This window comes from Piliocolobus tephrosceles, chromosome 6, assembly GCF_002776525.5.
Source record: "Piliocolobus tephrosceles isolate RC106 chromosome 6, ASM277652v3, whole genome shotgun sequence".
Lineage (NCBI taxonomy): Eukaryota > Metazoa > Chordata > Mammalia > Primates > Cercopithecidae > Piliocolobus > Piliocolobus tephrosceles.
In genome coordinates, this window is record NC_045439.1 from 151,105,460 (window position 1) to 151,125,209 (window position 19,750).

At 43.8% G+C, this 19,750-nt stretch overlaps 1 protein-coding gene across 7 annotated transcripts in view; it reads left to right on the forward strand.

The window, feature by feature from the left end:
• Positions 1 to 1,090: 1,090 nt before the first annotated feature.
• MEIS2 (Meis homeobox 2) overlaps positions 1,091 to 19,750 on the forward strand; it is a 218,708-nt gene continuing 200,048 nt past the window's right edge. For 4 of the 7 annotated variants that reach the window (XM_023230268.3, XM_023230266.3, XM_023230269.3 and 1 more), the window contains exons 1-7: positions 1,846 to 2,952; positions 4,128 to 4,360; positions 5,893 to 6,034; positions 6,715 to 6,765; positions 7,736 to 7,786; positions 8,577 to 8,726; positions 18,699 to 18,813. In XM_023230268.3, coding sequence (XP_023086036.1) covers positions 2,941 to 2,952; positions 4,128 to 4,360; positions 5,893 to 6,034; positions 6,715 to 6,765; positions 7,736 to 7,786; positions 8,577 to 8,726; positions 18,699 to 18,813 — 754 coding nt within the window. In that variant the 5' untranslated portion in view covers positions 1,846 to 2,940. Of the gene's footprint in view, positions 1,502 to 1,845; positions 2,953 to 3,010; positions 3,507 to 4,127; positions 4,361 to 5,892; positions 6,035 to 6,714; positions 6,766 to 7,735; positions 7,787 to 8,576; positions 8,727 to 18,698; positions 18,814 to 19,750 lie in introns of those variants that run through there. The other 3 variants (XM_023230271.2, XM_023230272.2, XM_023230270.1) reach the window with 3 other exon arrangements.

Consider the following 19,750-nt stretch of genomic DNA (forward strand, 5'->3'; position numbering starts at 1 on the left):
GGGCCGATTTCCCGCTGACATCATTGTTATGATGGCTCATTTAATCAAACTGTTTAATTGCTCTGGTAATCACTATCATCATCACAGGTGCTCAATCATTCATCATTTTTGGAGGGCTTTATTGACCTCCCGAGTTCATTCCTCAGCCCTATTAAAACGAGGCCAAATTTCTCCGACTCCGCTTGGAGTCTCTGCAGTCTGCAATCTTAGCCTAGTTTCTGTTGCTCGAAAGCTTACAGTGAAGCAGGGAAAATGGAAAAGGGGCCAAAAACAAGAGCCCTCCCACCGCCCTCCTCCCCGCTTTCTCTCTCTCTCTCTCACACACACACCGCACACACACGCACACACAGTACTTTATTCTCTCTAATCAACCTTCCCCACCCCACCCTCCCTCCGCGGGAAAGTCGGATAGACGCGGCGCGCGGAAGACACTCTCCACTTCCCAGAATGGGTTCCAAGTTGGGGAGGGATGCGGCTGTGGGAGAACAACAGTCCGCTTTCCACTCTCTGGGCCAGGCACTCGGAGGGCGAGAGCGAGAAGCTGGGGACAGGGCGCGCTTCCAGCGCCTGTCCCGTCCGGGCCGCGCCACAAGGGGCCGAGGCGCGGCGGGGGCTGCTAGGCTGCGCGGCTCGCGCGGGGTGATCGTGGCTCCGCCCCCAACTCCGGGCTCGTAGTGATTGACGCGCGGCCGCCGGGAAACCAGCGGCGCAGAGGTGAAGCCTGGTGCAGCTTGGGCCAGGGAGGACCAGGCACCGACAACAACTAGTTTCCACCCAGACGGTGTGGGGTAGTTCCTTTCCTTTCCTTTTCCTTTTTGGAAAAGTTCTTTCGGAGCTGGCCCCATCTTCCTGACCCCGCGAAATCGCCCCTGTGTAATTAACACAGCCATTAGCAGGCGTTACCGCGGCCCGCCGCTGCGCCTCGGGCGACCACAACAATGCTGGGCTGTGAGCGCCGGCCACTCCTCCTCGCCCGGCAACTTCTTTCTCCCCCTCTTTCCCTCCTGTGCTTCCCACCTCTGAGTAAGATCCACTTTGGAGACGCACACTCGTCGCGCGCGCGCGCGCGCGCACATACACACACACACATGCCCCTGGTTACATCGGACCCAAATGACTCTCTCTTCACTTCCTCCCTCCCGATTCCGCCGCGGCCCCCAAAGACTCTCGGGGGTGCCCCTTGTCCGCACCGCTGGGAGGGAGTGTGCTCTGAGTTAAGCTGGTCTCTTCTGTTCCTGGAAAAAAATGAGTATTGACAAGGTTTCTGGATCTGCGCAGAAAAGAAAGTGCCACTTTATAAAAATTTAGCCCTGCAATGGTACCGTCTGCAGAGCTTGCTGCCCTTGGACGTTAGCAGGAAGCCTTCGGGGTGCTGTAATCGGCGGCCAGAGGAGAGGGAGGCCGCGGAATTAAAAGGAACAAAAGCTAGAGCGCCATGCCAAACGTCTCCGACAAGACCCAGTTAGGCAGGAGCCGGGAGTGATGGGAAAATGAACTGGAAGTAAGTTTTTGAAAAAAAAAAAAAAAAAAAACGAAAAGATCTGAGGCGGTACCGTACTTTCCCTGTGGTTTTCTGCAGTTTTCCTCTCTGCGCTCTCCCTGTCCTCTTCTCTTTCTCTCCCCCTCTCCCTCTCTCCCTGTTCGCGCGCGCGCACAACACACACACGCGCACGCACACACACACACTCCCTCACACACACACACTCTCCCCTTCCCCCCCCCCCCCCCCCCCCCCCCCCCGTGGAGAAGCAGGCTCGCTGATTTGCTCGGGTCCGCCCGGCTCGAGCCTCCCCTCCCCCTCCCGCCCCCCGCCTCCCCCGCCCCCCCAGCCGGGGCTGTCCGATCGCACTCGTTGCATATCAGAGGCTCCGCGCGGCGCGCTCCTCCTCGCTCCCGCTCCCCACTCCCGGGATGTGTCTCCGCCGTACGACGGGCTATGGCCACCACGACTTCCGGGTTCCGTCATTTCGTTCTCCCGCCGCCGACCCGCGCCGCCAAACTGAGGCTCTTCAATAAGCCAGGCAGCAGCCAACCTGCCAACACCTACTGACACTCACTCATCTCCCAGAGAGAGAAAGAGAGCGAGAGAGAGCGAGCGCGAGAGAGCGAGCGCGAGTGAGAGCGAGCGAGCGAGCGAGAAAGAGAGAGAGGGAGAGACAAAATACCTACCAGGAAAGGGGGGGAGGAAGTCCAATTTTTGCAAACTATTCATTTTTTTTCTTGATTTTTCTCACTGCTTTCTTTCAACAATACTTTAAAGAGAGAGGATCGTATTATAGATACCGCGGGGGCAAAGCTAAAAAAGGGGGGAGGGGGGAGGAAAAAATTCAAGAAGCAGAAACCCCTCGCGGAGTTTTACTGGAAGAAAAAAACGGGTCTGAAAGATTCCTCCTCTTCATCATCATCAACCATCATTCATTCACTACCTTGACATTCCGGGCTTTGATTGACAGCTGGAGTGGCAAAAAGCCATGAAACACGACAGTTCGGTTACATGTGGGCTGCTGACGGGCCGCTCGTAACCTTCAGTTCGGGGGCTTGACAATTTTTTTCTTCTTTTTCTTCTTTTTCTTTTCTTTCTTTTTTTTTTTTTTTTTCCAACTGAGGGGAAGAGAAGAGAAAGAGGGGGAAAGGAGGACCGAAGAGGAGGAGGAGGGGAGGGGGGAGGAGGAGGAGGTGGAGGAGGAGGAGGAAGATCAGGAGGAGGAGGAAGAAGAGGAAAAAAGAGAAAAAGAAGAAATATCACAGGAAAAAAAAAAAAAACTCTTCGTTGTCTTGCCTGGGCTTTTTTCCCCCCTAAAAAAATAACATACTGGAGAATTGGGAGAAGTCTCTTTGGTTTGGAAAAAAAAAAAGGAATCTTCAGCCTAGATCACTTTCTTATCCGGACTGGGATATTAAATATACGACACATCCAGGAGTTTATTGGAGCGCAGACTGATGGCGCAAAGGGTAGGTTTAAATCTCCAACACTTACCTAGATATAAATCCTCTCCTAAGAGGGGCCTGTCCCGATGCCTCCTCTCCCTTCAACGCTTCTGCTGCTGCTCGCTGCTTGATGATGGCGGCCAGTATTTTAAAAAATAGCAAAATTATTCATCGGCTTCTTTCCCTCCCGTGCCTCTGCGTGTGTGCGAGTGTGTGTGCGTGCGTGTGTGCGTGTCTGGGCGCGCGTGTTCCAGCGCTGTGCGAGCGGGCGGGCGGCGAGTGCGTGTGAGTGGTGTGTGTGTGTGCGTGTGCAATCGTTACACGCTTTCTCCTCGCTCCAGCTTTTACCCCAGCAGCGCGATTCCCCCGGTTCTCCTGCTGCCGCTGCTGCGCCGCTGCCGCCGCTGCTCGCGCGGCTCGGGGCGGGCACGGGCTGCGTAGGAGCCGCCGCCGGGGCCGCCGCTGGGGCCGCGCTGCCGCAGCCGCTGCGCCGCCGCCTAGACTACTAGCCTGGGCTGCTTGTTTTGTCTCTGAAATTGACAAGGACGCAGGGAATCCGCTGCTAAATAATGTTTCTGGTAACTTTCACGTTATTCCCCCTCCCACCCTCGGCTCCCTGCCCCCGGGGAGGCACTGGCCCTAGTCTTCCCTCGTCCTCGGCGTTCTCGTGCTGATTATTAGCGTTTTTCTTCTCTTTATTTTGTTTCATTTCGCCTTTTGATTTATTGGATCCTCGGAGGAGGCGAAGGGGGGTTAGGGGTGGGATCCGGGGTTTCCTCCTCACACTAACTCCACTTCTCCCTCCGTTGGCTCGCTACGGTTCTGTTGCCTCCGGCGGGAGCGGGGCCTCCCGGCGCCCCCTCAAATCCCCGGCCTCGCCGCCTCCTCTTCCTTCTCTAAACGTTGCTCTTGGTTCATGCTTTTTCATTTTTAAATTTAATAACGTTTTTTCCTCACAACTTTTAACTTCGTTGTTTTGGCTGGTTTGGTTTCTGTGTGCTCAACTTGTGCTCGGTACTTTTCTCCTTTCTGACTTTGTTTTTATTTTTATTCTCTCTTCTCTCTCTCTCTCTCTCTCATCTTTATCCCTTCCCCTCTTTTCTGTTCACCCTCTTCTCTCTGCTCTTTTTCCCTTTCCACCCCCCTCCTCTGATCTCCCTCACCTCCTGCGCCCCCTCCCTCTTCCCGGGTTCTGACAGTACGATGAGCTACCCCATTACGGCGGGATGGACGGAGTAGGGGTTCCCGCTTCCATGTACGGAGACCCTCACGCTCCACGGCCGATCCCCCCGGTTCACCACCTGAACCACGGGCCGCCGCTCCACGCCACACAGCACTACGGCGCACACGCCCCGCACCCCAATGTCATGCCGGCCAGCATGGGATCCGCTGTCAACGACGCCTTGAAGCGGGACAAGGACGCGATCTATGGGTAAACCGACCCCCCGGACCCAGCTTACTGTGTGTGAGTGAGTGTGTGTTTGTCTCTGTGGGGGTGGGAGGGTGGACCACTAAGTGGGGAGTTATTTCTGCATGGTGGGGGGCGGGCGCCGCTTGCCTTGGGAAAGGACCGTGGAGGGGGCCTGCTCTTCTGCCCCTGGAGTCAAAGACCCGAAGAACTAGCTTCCTTCACTCCCACAGCCCGGCCACTCCGGACGCCACAGCCTGGAGTGACTGAGTCCCCAGAATCCTGCCGGGGCCTTCTCCCCGAGGACAGGATTCCTAGCTGAAGGACGCGGGGCTGCTCGTTTCAGCCTCCCTAACAGAGGCCTTGACGAAGGAGAAAGTTTCCTGTCGATGAGGAGCAACTTTGGGTTTTTTTTTTTAGTTATTTTTTTTCTTCTGTTTCCTATTGAGGGTCTGGGAGTCACTAAAAGCAGCTTGAGCTGGGATCAGGGCTGCTTCTGTCGGCCAGGAAGTCCTAATCACCCACTTCTTAATTCTCTGTAAATAAAGGGAGCAGACCTTGAAGTGCAGCGAGGTGGAAGGGACTGTTGCTTGCTTGGAGCCGCTCTTAGGGGGAGGAAGGAAGATGGCTGGAAATTATTTTATATTCTGAGAGCACTTGGCGAGGGGTGGGATGCAGAAGCCTAACGTGTACCACACGGGCTCTTCCGGCTGAGGGTAGGTGGGAAAAGCGACGGGATGCCGAGGGGAGGGGACAGTGGGTAAACAGCAACTGAGCCCCAAGCCAGAGGCCGCAAGCATCCCGAAGTGTGGCTGAGCCGCCCGGAGGAACACAAAGGGCATACGCGCACGCACACTTACAAGTTTTAAAACGCGATTTATTTATTTTTGTCTCCTGTAACGCTGGGAGAAATGTGGTCTTTGGAAGGAAGCTCTACAGCGTGTAACCTTCCTATTATTTCGGCCCCCACACTGGGGCTTTAGTAGAAGTGGAGCAAACAAGTTTATAAGGCAAGGGGGTGGAGAGATTAGAAGGGCATTCTCTTGCATTTAGGAGATGTCACTCCCGTGTGTCTGTAGGTGAAGCTTTCGGCCTTGTCTGAAATGCCCATTAAAATGCAGACTTAAAACTATTTTTTTTTATTTCAAGCAGTGTTCCTTTATTGGGAGATCAGGGCTGGGTCTCAGAGGTTGGTTCGGCGGCCTCTGTAGTGTGGGGAGTGGATCACAATCGACTCAGGGCAACAGACTGCCTGAGCGTCTCCGATGTTTCATTACGTTCCAACTGAGGCTGTTTTTATTTGTCGGGCTGCAGTGGTCGAGGGCTTCTCTGGCCAGATCTGAGGGACTTCTGAGCTGCGGGAGAGGGCCAGGCCCTTTTCCCTTTCTGTTTCTGGCTTAGGCTCGGCTGATGGAGGAAGGGTTGTAAAGTGTGTTGCGTGCCTGTTGTATTAAAGAAGGACTCCACACCCTCCAAACTTGTTGATTACAGTTCTTGCTCCTTCCCCTCTGCACCCCGTCTCTGTGTGTGTGTCTCTGCGTGGCGCTGCCCGTTAGGCACCCGTTGTTTCCTCTGTTAGCTCTGGTCTTTGAGAAGTGCGAGCTGGCGACCTGCACTCCCCGGGAACCTGGAGTGGCCGGCGGAGACGTCTGCTCCTCCGACTCCTTCAACGAGGACATCGCGGTCTTCGCCAAGCAGGTCCAGCCTTCTTGATCCACTCATCTTCGGGCAGGTCCCTCACTACCCCTCCCCTTTCCTCAGAGCTTTACTTGAAAGGAGGAAAGGCCAGGGACACCCGATCTGTTCCTCTGGCCCAGTCCGCTCTCTATGCCTCCTCCCCATCCCTGAGCCTGGGGGCGAATTGGAAGTGGAGATAAATATGGGTGTTTGTTTTCCCCCCCAGCAGGAATACGGGGTCTCGACCCTCGAATTAAAGTTGACCTGCTCCTAATCTGGGGCTTGGCCTTTTTCCCCGCCTCCAGCTACTTGAACAAGAATTGGGGAGAGGGGCTGTGAGGGACCCGGTAGTGCCCGGGAGGCAAGGAAGCTGGGCGCCTCTCCGAGCGGTCCCAGGCAGCAAAGGAGAGCCACAGCCTCTTGGATGGCTGGATAAGGGGATACTCGGGGCCCTGAGAACGACCCTGAGTTGCTGGTTACAGCTTAGTGATACCAGCTCCCCCTTAATGGGGTCAGGACCAGAAAGCCCTGATTCTTCTTCAGCGACCCCACTCATTTAAGGCACCAGTTTTTTCTTGTATTTTGCCAAAGCCCCTTTCCTCTTCTCCACCATTGCCCCTCCACCGTCCCCATTCTCACATTTCAGTTTTCTTATTTTAAATGGGGTGACCGTTCAAGCAGACTTTCTCTGTTTCTTACAGGTTCGCGCCGAAAAGCCACTTTTTTCCTCAAATCCAGAGCTGGACAATTTGGTAAGGCTCTCTGTTCCTTGTTTTTCCCCAGCCTTTGCCCTCTCCCATGCCCAGAAGCACCCACTTTCTGCTGGAGCTCTGGGGAGTTGGAACAGAACCCTCTTTTGGAGCTCTAGGGGGAGAGGGAGGAAGGGAGCAGCTTAGAGCCCCCGCACGGGAGCTGGCGAGCGAGGAGCAGGATGAACGTGGTGGGGAGCGAAGCCCAGGGAGGCCAAACGGGAGACCAAGCGCCGAGAGCGCGAGCAGGGGATGTTTCCCAGGTCTCGGCCCCAGGAGTAAACTGCGAGAAGTGAGTTATTTCCTCTGTTTGCCGGGGCAGGCGGCCGAGCCCCGGGCTGCTAACCCGAAGGATGTAACCGCTGGCACTGCTGAGGGCGGGCTGGGGGTGGGGGCTGGGGGGCGGTGAGGGGCAGGCCAGCGCAGGCCACTTTTAGGTGCGATTCTTTTGCTAATTTGCACGATTTCAATATTAAAAGTACTTAAATCCGCTTTCAAAGGCCCTGCCTCAGCATTCATCTTGAGTATTTCCTTCTTTAGTGAGGAAGGATTTCGCTGGGTATGCTGTTCTAAAAAGCTTTTTCTATCCTGAGAAGCAACCTTTTTTTTTTTTTTTTTTTTAATTGTCCTGAGGTCGAGGGAGGGGATGTTTAAAGAGGACTAAAAGGAGAAAAAAGGCCTGGCCCGAGGAAAGCAGTCCTTACAAATAGCACAGTGAACATCAGGGGGAAAGATATTAATGCTCATGCTCACGTTGAGTCAGATTCCTACCCCGTGGCCAATGAGGCAGAGATGATCAGTAATCACTTGATTTTTCTGACTATTTTCTTGATCTTTAAGTTTTTCCTGGCCACCTGCCCGTTTCTTCTCCCCAGCCCAATTTTCTCACCACCATCGTCACCCCACTCCCAACCCCAACACGGGACCTCAGAGTCACACAGCTCTAACTCCATTCCCTGAACTTTGCTTTCAGATGATACAAGCAATACAAGTACTAAGGTTTCATCTTTTGGAGTTAGAAAAGGTAAGCAGGAAATAACACTCCCGGTGTTGATTAAACCACTTCCCTCTCCTAGTTGAGTTGGGATGTTTTTAACAAACCTCTAGTATGAGGGATTGGACACCTGGAGATTTTGAGCATGTAACCATGTCCATCCTTCAACTGGCTTCTCAACACAGGGGCTCAGAGGGTGGGTGAATCAGGACAGGCTTGCCTTTAAAATAGCCTCCTCCTCCCCGATATTCCCCTCAGGCATTCAGGATTATTTTGAAATGCAGCAAACCATTTATGTTACTGGACACTCAGCCTGCTTGCATCTTTATTAGCTCAGCTCACCCTCCGCCCTGGGTTTGCATTAGGTACAGGCAGAGTGAATCACCCTCACTGGGTGTCTTTACATTGCTCTGCAGCTCAATTACTTTCCCCTGGAAACATACAGAACCCCTAGCTTATAAAATCACAAACGTTAATGCACTCCCCAGTTTCAATGTGGTAATGTTTTGATGTTATTATCAAATCAGATTTAATTCCCTGGACTCCCAGTCTGAAGCCAGTTATTTCCAGTCCTATTTCTTTCTCTCTCTATTGTAACTTGTTGCTCAGAGAAGTCTCTGGAGAATAATATCTGCTGCAACAATTACTCTATTGTTTCCTTGCCTTCAACTATTACACCCTTTAATTAGAGTTAGTTTGGAAGACGTCACACCGTTGCTCTTTCCAAATGTAACCTTACAACCTGGTATTTTTCCTTTCTAAAAATGAAACAAAACAACAACAACATGAGCTGAACCCTCCACCATGACCTTCGTTCTAGGTCCACGAACTGTGCGATAACTTCTGCCACCGATACATTAGCTGTTTGAAGGGGAAAATGCCCATCGACCTCGTCATTGATGAAAGAGACGGCAGCTCCAAGTCAGATCATGAAGAACTTTCAGGCTCCTCCACAAATCTCGCTGACCATGTAAGTCTGCTAGCCTTTGACAATCTTTTAAGGCCACCGGGCAAAGCATTATTGTAAACTTGTTTTAACGTCTAGCTCCACTGATTTAGTTTTCTTTTTAAATGACTTGGTCTCTTTTGGGGTCTTCTCTTTCTTGCTGTCTCTGCCATACCCTTCATTTTCATTTCCCCTTTCCTGGACCCCCTCCTATTTATGTTGAGAGCCAAAAAACCAGAGAGTTGATAGAGTGATTTGTGGTCTTAATGTGTAAAGTTTTCTGGACTTGGTGACTTGGGTGTTAGCAAATTCTGTTTGATATAGTCACCACTGTGTCTTCTGCTTTCTTAATTTTGTGTAATCAGTGCAGCAGGGATAGAAAGAAGCAAGATGGTTAGCTGGACTGGTCTGGAGAGAAAGGACTGAAGGAAAGAGAATTGGCGAGTGAGTGCTAATTTCCTAGTATCTCGCAGAGATGACAATTCTGAGAATTATTGGCAATTTTGCACTGCATTCGAAGTAAAAGGGGTGAACGAATACATTACAATTCTCAGGGCTTTTGCTCTATAGAAACTTATTGTCAGAATATGGACTTATTACCAAATGCCTGAAGCATCTTCATACTAAAAGACAGTAACCTTGATGAACCAATTATTAACAATGTATTACAAAAAGCTGAAGGGAGTTATGATTGAGTAAACATAGGTTAGTGGTTGAATTTTAACACTTTAACAGTTGGTGAATGAGGATGGAGAGTATAGTAAGAAATGACTGTGTATGTCAGGCCAGGAAAGGAGATTTCTTTCTATTCTCTCTGTTTCTAATCCTATTTTGGAACCAATCTAGTGAGTCTGATGCTAAAAAAAAATAAAAAAAATAAAAAAAAAAAGCATATGTAGTGAGACTGAAAATTTGAAAAAGAAGCAAAGAGAAGAAAGATTGCAGCTGGTAGGAAAGGCAAGAGTGGCGAGGTTAAAGAGTGGGTGTGAACAGCAGTTGTATTTATAGGAACTCAAGCCTGGAAATGGGGGACAGGGTGTCTATAGATTACATTCAGTTGAACTCACAGCCTAAATGATATAAGCTGTAGTTTAATAACTTTGTGGCCGAAATATTAATTTAACACTCCGTGTGAGTTAAACAGGCATTAAGGCTTGAAGGCGGTTTGTCCCTACCTCCCATCCCAATTCCTGACTGTTATGAGAAATGAAATGGGATGCCTTAGGATATCCCTTCTATGAGGTTCTTCTCTCCCCTGCTCCAAACAAAAGTTTTGAAAATATGCAGTCATAGATTTTCATAATTAACCTTTGCACTTGTATGGGAAGTCAGCCTAAGAACAAAAGTTAGAAAAAGTCTAGAAAAGAAAACCTCAGTCTGGGATATCCAGTTCTGTGACAGAATAAACACTGTGGAGTTGAAGGCTCCTATTCCTATCTCTTTACCCTTACCTTTTTCCATCATGGTGAGGGAATCTTTGGTGATCTCCTTTGTAGATGGAGTGAATCTAATGAAATCCAAAGGATGCAGCAGTGGTTATGGAAAGTGTATTTGCTGATCTGAGACTCTACAGTGTGTTGTGGTCCATGAGGCATGACACTACCTAAGAAATATTTATCTTTGTTGTTTTTTTATGTGTTTATTTTCATTGTTTTCTGTTGGTAAATTTTTATTTATTCACATTATTGGGAGAATGGGGAGGGGTCTATTTACATAGTTTGTAAAATGAGAGGTTCACAGTTCTTGGAGCCAAAAGCTTTTCTCATGATATCTCTAGGAGTACCGATTACTTAGTTTTCGAAAACAGTTTCTTGCCAACTGTTTTTCCAGTGGATGTGTAGAGCTAGACCATGTTGATGTTTACATAGAAAAGATAAGATAAAATAGGCTGTTTAAAGTATTGGCTGATAGACAATATCAATTTATGAGACTATTGTAATGTTTAAATATCCACTCAAGAAGGAAGTTGTACCTAAGAGGATAGTGCTTTAATAATTTATCCATCATCATCTTTGTATAAAAGAGTCAACTGTAACATTTGTTGCTCTCCTTTCAGGCCCCCAGTCAAGTAAATATGACAACTGATTTATTTTGATCCCATGAGGGCTTGCCACCTCATTGGGTGTCATAATTTAAAGCCTTTTATTTGCTAGAGATCTGAACTATAACATTTTTACTTTAGCCCCCTGCTATTTGTTTTGAAAGGAAGCAATAATTTGTTCCACCAGCACACCAAGTGGAAAATGGAGAGATTTGCCACAGACTTGTGTTTTATGCAGGGACATGAGAGAAAACCTTGGAGAGTTTTCACCATTTTTGAGACTTTTGTACCATAGGTATATTGATTGTATTCATGTCCAGGCTTCCCCTTTTAAAGCAAATCCTCTTATGCTTTCCAGCCTCTTCTACAAAGTTGCCTTCCTTCAACCCCTAGCCAAACACAAAGTAAAAATAACAGAGAACCACTACCTGAAAAGTGGTGCGAGTGGGACATTTTCAGCATGTAAATGTGCCCAATTTGAATCTTCAGGTTTATTTTTCATTTGCTTTGATATGCATATTTAATACATTGCCCCAGGCTGGATCTCATTTGGTGAACACTGGTGCAGGGGTGCTGATGAGCTACTTCAGAAAGGCCCAGACAGCGCCTTGTTTTCTTGTTTTATCTGTTGGCCCACTATTCTGATCTACTGAGCTTCCTCATGGTTTTATTTGCACATGAAATGCTGAGAGCATTTCAACTTATTGGCTATGAATAATGACAGCTAAAAAAGAAGTGTAGTTTAATTTGTTGTGTGCCAAGGTTTCTCTTGTGGAGGTGACAGTTTGTGACAGCTGTTTGACACCCCCAAAACACATACACCTCTACTTTTATTAAGTGGTATCCAGCTTCATTGTGTGTGTGTGTGTACGCGTGTGTGTGCGTGTTTAAGGAAGGAACGTGCAAGGAGAGAGAGAAAAGCAGAGAGAAATGCATCAGAGGCAAAATATTAGGTACCAATATAGTTTCAGTATTATTTAAAGGAATTTGAAAATGTAAATAAAGTAATGAATATACATATCTTCAAAGCGACTATATTGACAGACTTAAGAATAAGTTTTTTATGTTATTATTAAATCATGTCAATTTCACATTTCATAAAGTTATATAAATAATTTGATATAACATAGATGCATTAAAAGAAGACAACCATAGTATTCTTGCTCTCCATTCCTTACATTCAATGAGGTTACTGAATTTGTTCATTTATTATTAACACTTACATATGATGGGTGTAATGATAAGAGGAAGTTTGGAATTAAATAGAAAATAATAAATGCAATATTGATTATAATTTTGTTGTATTTAGTACATTCATAAGGCATGCTTATGTTTTTAATATTATCATGTATTTTGTCTTTTACTATAACATAATAATAATATTTATAGTTAGGAAAGAGCTATTACAATATTTTTTGGAATATTGGGGAGAAAAAATATATAATAGTCAAAAGAAATAGAGCTCTGTCTTCCAGCTGCATTCATGTTAGTTTCCTAGACATTCAAATTGATCATATTTAAAATAAATATGTCTAGAAAACAATTTTTAACGAAGTTTCAACTTGAAAACTGCTGTGAAATGACCAGCTTTTTCTAGTCTGTGGAGTTTCTGAATAACAGGTGATACTCAAATTATCTATTTTACACAATTTTAGATCAAGTATTTAGACCTAGTACAGACAAAGAAAATATATCCTCACATTGACATGTAAAGATATTACATATCTTTAGATCAAGTTCAGACAAATGAAATCTACTTGCTTGAAGTATACTCTCTGAGCTAAGCTCTATTTGAAGTGCATACAGTTATATAATTATATTATTATTCCTAGTTAATGGTCATAAAGAGCTACATTTTTATTTTCTTTGAAAGAATTAAGTAGAGGGAAGAAAATACAATTGTGTCTGTTAACAGTTAATAGCAGATACCTTAAAATTGCCTGGCTCTACTAACATCACTAAGTAAAGAAAAATTATTTTAATTTATATGTTGAAAACTGTAATTTAAATGAAGATATTCTGGTGTTTTCTTTTGTATCTCTGAATATATCAAGTTTATGTTCACACAGTTTGTTTGTTTGTTTGTTTGTTTTTTCAAATGGGTTAGGTCAGTGAGGAGACGCTCCAGAATCTTATTTCCGACAGAATATGGGCAAGTGACTCTAGATAAATTCAATTACTACCTGAAAAATTAGAGGGAAGGGGCAGTGAGGGGTGGAATAGGTTCAAGTGTTTGTTCTATAGAATATCAAGGGGGAAATAATGAAATTTGATAATAATAGTAATAATATGAATGCTTTATTTTATTTGCTAGTTTCTTATGTTTTAGTGTAAGGTGAGACCTGATGGTATGCTATTCAAAGCCTCTGGGGCCTATTCCAATAAAGTTCTATTCAGAGCTGTGTCCACCAACTCAAGGAAACATGGCTGGGGGCATGGGTTTTCTGTTGTGTTGCTGCTGCGTAGTTTCTGGTGGTTGATAGCTTTCTTAATTTCCCATTAAGAATAATTATACTATTTAAATCGTTTAGATTGTGCAATTGGAGTATGTTTTCAGTGTGACTGTGATGAGATGAAATTAAACAAAGGTTGTACTTGACAACCACATAGACATTCACTATCAGATTTTTTTTAAGTTGGCATTAATTCATTTTCTTTTTTTTAATACTAAATGTTCTATGGAACATCCCAACACAGTTCAAAGTTATAAGAGGCATTTTATAATATGGCATTATGCCAACAATACAAGACATTTCTGTCTTCTCTAAAAGTTGCTCGATTAAATGGAGAAATCATTTGCAAAGGGTACTTGCCACTTCTGTGAGAGTTGCTTACATATTAATCCCAAAGCTTAATAGAGAGGTAGAAGTGGGGAGGTGAGGGAAGGACCCTAGCTTTATTTACATTTTTAAAGAGTGAGTCCAGGTTCTGAAAGCACACGTAGGTCTCCTGACTTCTTATGTCAACTTTACAGTACCGTAGTTGAAATTCCAACATTTGTTCAAACCAAACAATTAACATTTTTAACTTTCGTAGACTTCAGTACCCCGAGATAGGAGTCCTTGTCTTATTTTTAGAAATAATTTTTGCATAATGTTAATTAGGAGTTAAAACATTATAAAGTTATAGGAAGTAAGTAATTTAATTACGTATGTTGATACAAGTATATTTTCCCTTTGTTGTTTAAATATATCGAGTCAAATTAGTTGTACATGCTTCATTTACTGATTAAAATATCTTCATGTATGTTTACTATTACTCTCTACCTATGAGCACATACCCTGAGTTACTTCATTGTATTTTCCAAGTTTACACGTAATTTCTCTCTTGATGTTATATAGTTTTGTAGGTTCTAGAGGTTATCTGGTCTAACTTATTAACTTATTAATTTTAAAGAGATAAAGGAAATGAGCCCCACAGAAATGAGGTACATCACTTGCTTAAGTTCACCTGACTGGTGAGAGGTGGCATGCCAGAGTCTTTTTTTTTTTTTTTTTTTTTTTTGAGGCGGAGTCTCGCTCTGTCGCCCGGACTGGAGTGCAGTGGCCAGATCTCAGCTCACTGCAAGCTCCGCCTCCTGGGTTTAAGCCATTCTCCTGCCTCAGCCTCCCGAGTAGCTGGGACTACAGGTGCCCGCCACCTCGCCCGGCTAGTTTTTGTATTTTTAGTAGAGACGGGGTTTCACCGTGTTAGCCAGGATGGTCTCGATCTCCTGACCTCGTGATCCGCCCGTCTCAGCCTCCCAAAGTGCTGGGATTACGCGCCCGGCTCAGAGTCTTAATTCCAATCTAATGTTTTCTTTCCTATACCATGTCCATTGCATTGCCTTTTCATTCATTTGGGATCTAAAATGAGTTTCAGATTATTGTAGGTAGAACTTGTATGTGGCATGGCCTTTGCTTTTCTCCTGGAAGCCTCATACATTTTACTTCTCCATTCAGTTTTGTATTTATTTACAAACCCTTTATACATTTTACCCCACTGGCCCCATGGAAGAACTATGTGCCATGTGGAATCATTTAAATAGGGAAATAACACCAATTCACCAAGGCTCATTAAGTATTCTCTCATAGGTAGGTCCCTCATGGAAATGCCATAATGGTTTAAAATGTTACAATTGCAGTGTATCTGCAACTTCAACAAGAGAGGCACACGTATGATTTGCTTCCTATGCCCAGAGACGCCTGTCCTCTCTATGCTCTTTTCTAGATTTAGCAAAATTCAATGATAGTGCTAAATCGATTTTTTTTTTTTTTTTTTTTTTTTTAGCTTTCAAGGGAGAAAACACTGGCAGAATTGTGTTTTCTAGGGAAAGCTCTGTGTAAATGAGAGACAGAGTAGAGCAGCAGAGCGCTCTCCTGTGGCCCCACTACTACAAGCTCTGCCCATATTGTCTCCTGCTTTTATATTAATTACAACTTGCATTATCAGCTGTGAGTCTGTAGCCCAGCAAATAGAAAATACTGCCCCTAGAGACCTAGCTTCTTGTATCTATTTTCCATCTCCTTCTATTGTGCTTCACTCAGTATTCACTGCTTTTCTCCTGGTAGCACTGCTCTGTAACACAATTACGTAAGAGCAAGAAGAGTACCATATTTGACTCCCAATTACTAAAGCCACTGGGAATAGAAACATGTTCACTCCTTGTCCTCGGGTGTCTTCATGATTTTTTTTGGCTGGAGAACAGGACATATATTGTGGAATGCATATACCTGCATGCTCAGTCATACACGTGCACCCAGCGAGCGTTTCTCTTTATTTTTCTACTTGCATCATGTGTTTTTACATGCTTTTGTATGCCACTTTGGTTTCAGGATTCACTCAACTTCTGCATATAATTTGGCAGAAAGCCATGCAATTTTTCTCGAAGGATGTAAACTTGTAAACTCTAAGGGGAAGAATAGAAGAAAGGAGTCGTGATATAAACAAATATTTTCATCTCAGGAAAAAAAGTGTTAAAAGTAATAGGTTTTGTCCATCCATGTCAGTTACAGTTTTTTATGACCAAGGAGGAACAATTTTTTATTGACCAGATTATCAACATTTGTATTTGTATATGGTCACATCACCACCACGTGTAGCTGAATACAAACAACTTGAGGTAACTCCTCAGCCTTGAAACCTTAGAGGGATTTATCTGTTCTTCCTTCTTTCAAATCAGATGACTATCGTGTGATACTCCTTAGTTGGTGTTCAGTGTCTCAAACAAGACCATAATACTTGAGACACTCTATAGGAAATACACATGACACATTTTCAGGAGAGCATTTTTAAAGAGTGAGGAAGAAAAGAGGGAAGAGATAATGGAATGGTAGGTTAAAGAGTGAACTGAAGTATATTCTGGGAATGGGCAGAAAACCAAAGACCCAATTTATCTGGAAGAACCAGCTGCTCTTAAAAGTAATATTTGCTTCTGTGGCTTATTTTTCACCCCTTTACTTTAGAAAACATCTCCTTCAGATACCATTGAAAGAAATACACTGAACTATAAACGAATGAGGACTAACTTGGAAACTCAGCACCAGTTTAGCTGATAGGGACAAACCAGTGTTTTCAGTTACAGGAAGTCCTTCTGAGTGATCCGTTCAAATCAATGCAGCGCCTAAACAGAAAGACTTGCTCCGGCTTCATTTAAACGATTATATAATAACTATTGGATGACATTTGCCTTAAAACATTGTTGAGGTGTTAGTGGTTAATTATTGTAATTTTCATGAGGGGTAAGGAGCTTTTATAGCAGCCGGCTTAATAAAAAGCCTGCAGTGCATAAAATTAACATCATTGCTGTGTACAATGAAAAGTTTAGCTTAGGTGAATATGTTGCAGCTATTTCATTTTCTAAAAGAAGGCTCTAGCCTGTGTTGTTGCAGGACTAAACTCACACCATGCTATTGTTTCTTTTTCTTTTCTTTCTTTCTTTCTTTTTCTTTTTTTTTTTTTCCATGTAATTCTTCTAGCTCTTTATCTCATTACCACCCGGCTAACAGCTGACACGAAGAGGCTTCAAAGCTCGAGGAGCCCCTGTATTCTGTTTGCCTTTTGCTTGAAACTATTGGAGTGGTTTCTAACTTAGATAAAAAAGAGAGCTCACAGGCATGACTTTGTCTTCATACAGGCAGCAGAAAACCTTGACTTTTATTTTATTCTATTCAATTTCATTCCCTAATCTACTTTCTCAAACATATCCTTATTTTAGAGATCTATACCTGTGCCATATTTATAGTCACAAAATTTCTGCTCAGGGTTTTCACTTTGAATCAATTGCTCGCCTGATAGCAGTGCCAGTAGCATTGTTTTATATAGATGTTATTAATCCATACAGCTCTGGATTGTTATTTCATAATCTATCAAAAATGCCAAATATTAATTTACAGTCAGTTTGCTGCAGATCTGTAGAGGGAAAAATAAGTTTTGTAGTTCCAAATAAGAACATTTCCCTGTGTTTTCTCACGTTGGTTTCTTGTTTTATTTTGGTAACATCATCCCTGCTGTATGTACACTGTAGAGTTGATGCTGAGAAAAATGACAGACTGACTTCTTTTCTTGATGAACTATATATAATGGCAACATGGCAAGATTACTTTCCCTTGGTCAAGAGGTTTATTTGTTGCCTAGACCCACATGGCTCTATCTGAATTCTTAGTTACCAATTCTAGTAAGAAACAGTGTATACTTTGATTGGTTTTTAGTGATATACTTTGTGTACTTTGGTGTATACTTTGTATACTTTGGTGTATACTTTGTAAAATTTGTATCCTTTGATTGGTGTATATTTTGTATACTTCATTGTATACTTAGATTGGTATATACTTTGTATACTTTGATTGGTTTTGAAGAAATGTTTTGCCCCTTCCTATGACCCCCAAATCATTCACTTGCCAGTAGGTCTGTGGGCTTGACTGAAGTCGTCATATGCAGGTGACAAGTGTACAGCTCTGGCTTTAAGGCTGGACTGTTTCATATGCTGTTCCTACTCTCCATTTCTGCCAGAGGAAATTCCATCTCTTGCCTGCCTTCATGTGGTGCTGATAAAGTCCTTCCTGTACATTAGAATTCCTGTTTTCCTTTAAGCAACAGCAGGGCATTGCGAATGATCAGGAAAGGGGAGGAGGAACAGAAGATGAATATACTCAGCCAAGTAGCATGAGCTATAACTCTTGGTTTGCCTTGCATGTCCTCTGAAACAAGTGGTTCTTCTAGGAAGAAGCACTGCTCAGTGAATTTCAAGCTTCCATGAAGCTCAAGTGAAAGTCCTCTAGCTTACTAGATGGCCAGTAGTTCACATGTGTTTCCTCTTTTAAATTATTTCTACAAATTAAAGCAAAAATCAGTAATTTGTTAGGTATTGATGCAGTGATTAATATCATTAGCTTTGTTGATTATACAGTCAATCAGTTGCTAATTTTGAAAATTTTTGTAGGCTATTTTAGGGCAATGCATTTGAAAGATGTCAAGGGCTGTCTCATATATTGTAGAGCCTGTAATCTTTTTAATGGAGTCATTGAATTTTGCAGATGTTAATGTTCTGAAGTATTTAGTATCCAAGAGCATTGGAACCTATTTCTTGGAAGAACGCACCCTAATTAAGAGAGTGAGAGTAAAAATGACTTTTACATTTTTCACTAATTTTTTTTTACTTTAGAAATTAACTTTGTTTAGGTTTACATCTGTATATAATAAAATTTACCCATCTAAAGTGTACACTTAAATTAATTTTAACCAACATATACACTGGTATAACCATCACCCCATCAAGTTCTACAGCATCTTTTCTTTTATATACCTATTACTAAAAAGACGGCACACTGTAACATGACATGTGTATATGCCTAGTGCCACAAATACTAATATGCATCCTTTTTTTTTTTTTGTCTCTTTCTGTGCTGCTCCTCTTGGTTCCTCATTTATGGCTGAAATGGTAACTGTGGAAACATTCCTTGGCATCCTGACATCAGAACCCTTCTTCTTGGCGAGACCACGATGATGCAACCTCAACTCACTCAGCAGGCACCCCAGGGCCCTCCAGTGGGGGCCATGCTTCCCAGAGCGGAGACAACAGCAGTGAGCAAGGTAAAAGGTCAAACATTTTCCTCATGCAAAGTAGGCATGACTAAAATAACTTCAGTATTTTATGATATCAGTACATCTGCCTCCATGTAAACAGGAGAGTGGCAGGAGTAGAATCAGCTGCTATTTAAAGAGACAGTATTTCCTCTTCTTAACTTACTTTACTTAAAAAGAGAAATCAAAGTGAGCTGTAGAATCTTTATGTAGGCATTACAATAACAGTTGATTAGTTCTGCCAATTCTTTTACAAATTTGGTTGTCTACACTTTATTTCTGTGTGTATAAGTGGAATGACAGACCTACTTTACTGCTGTGATGCAGTAGCTTGAATTGTGCTATAAATAGCATATTTTGCCTGTAATATCAACAACAAGCATTCTTTATAATCAAGCAATTATGCCTCTAAAGCACATACCATTTAAAAATCTGTTCTTATTAGCTCTGGAAATATTGTGGGAATTTTACATGGAATCTTATCTTGGGAAGGTAGATTTTGAATTCTTAGAGGATTATTTGTCCCCATTTCCATTCAGCTGACATGGTGACTTTTGTCACAAGTCCTAAAAATTAGAATAATCAGAGGGCAAGGGGGACATCAACTGCAGATGTCGAGGAAGCGTAGTGCAATTTAGAATAAATTTTACTGTTTAAAACTCACCTATTGCACAGAAAGCAATTATATATTGGTAAGAATGACTCATCTATGGCTAAAATGATAATTTAAAGGAAGATGCATTATTGAATGTGGGCCAGAGAAGTGTATAGATTTTACCTTTTAATATGTTACATTAGATGGTGTCTGATCTCCTAGGTCTATTTCGTCTCTATTATGACTGGGTTTATGGCCACAATATTTAAGTATTAGACAGTCTTCCAAGTAGAGGGCAGTTTAACAGCTTGAGCTGTAGTTATATATGCCATTTAAAACAGGGTGTTGATG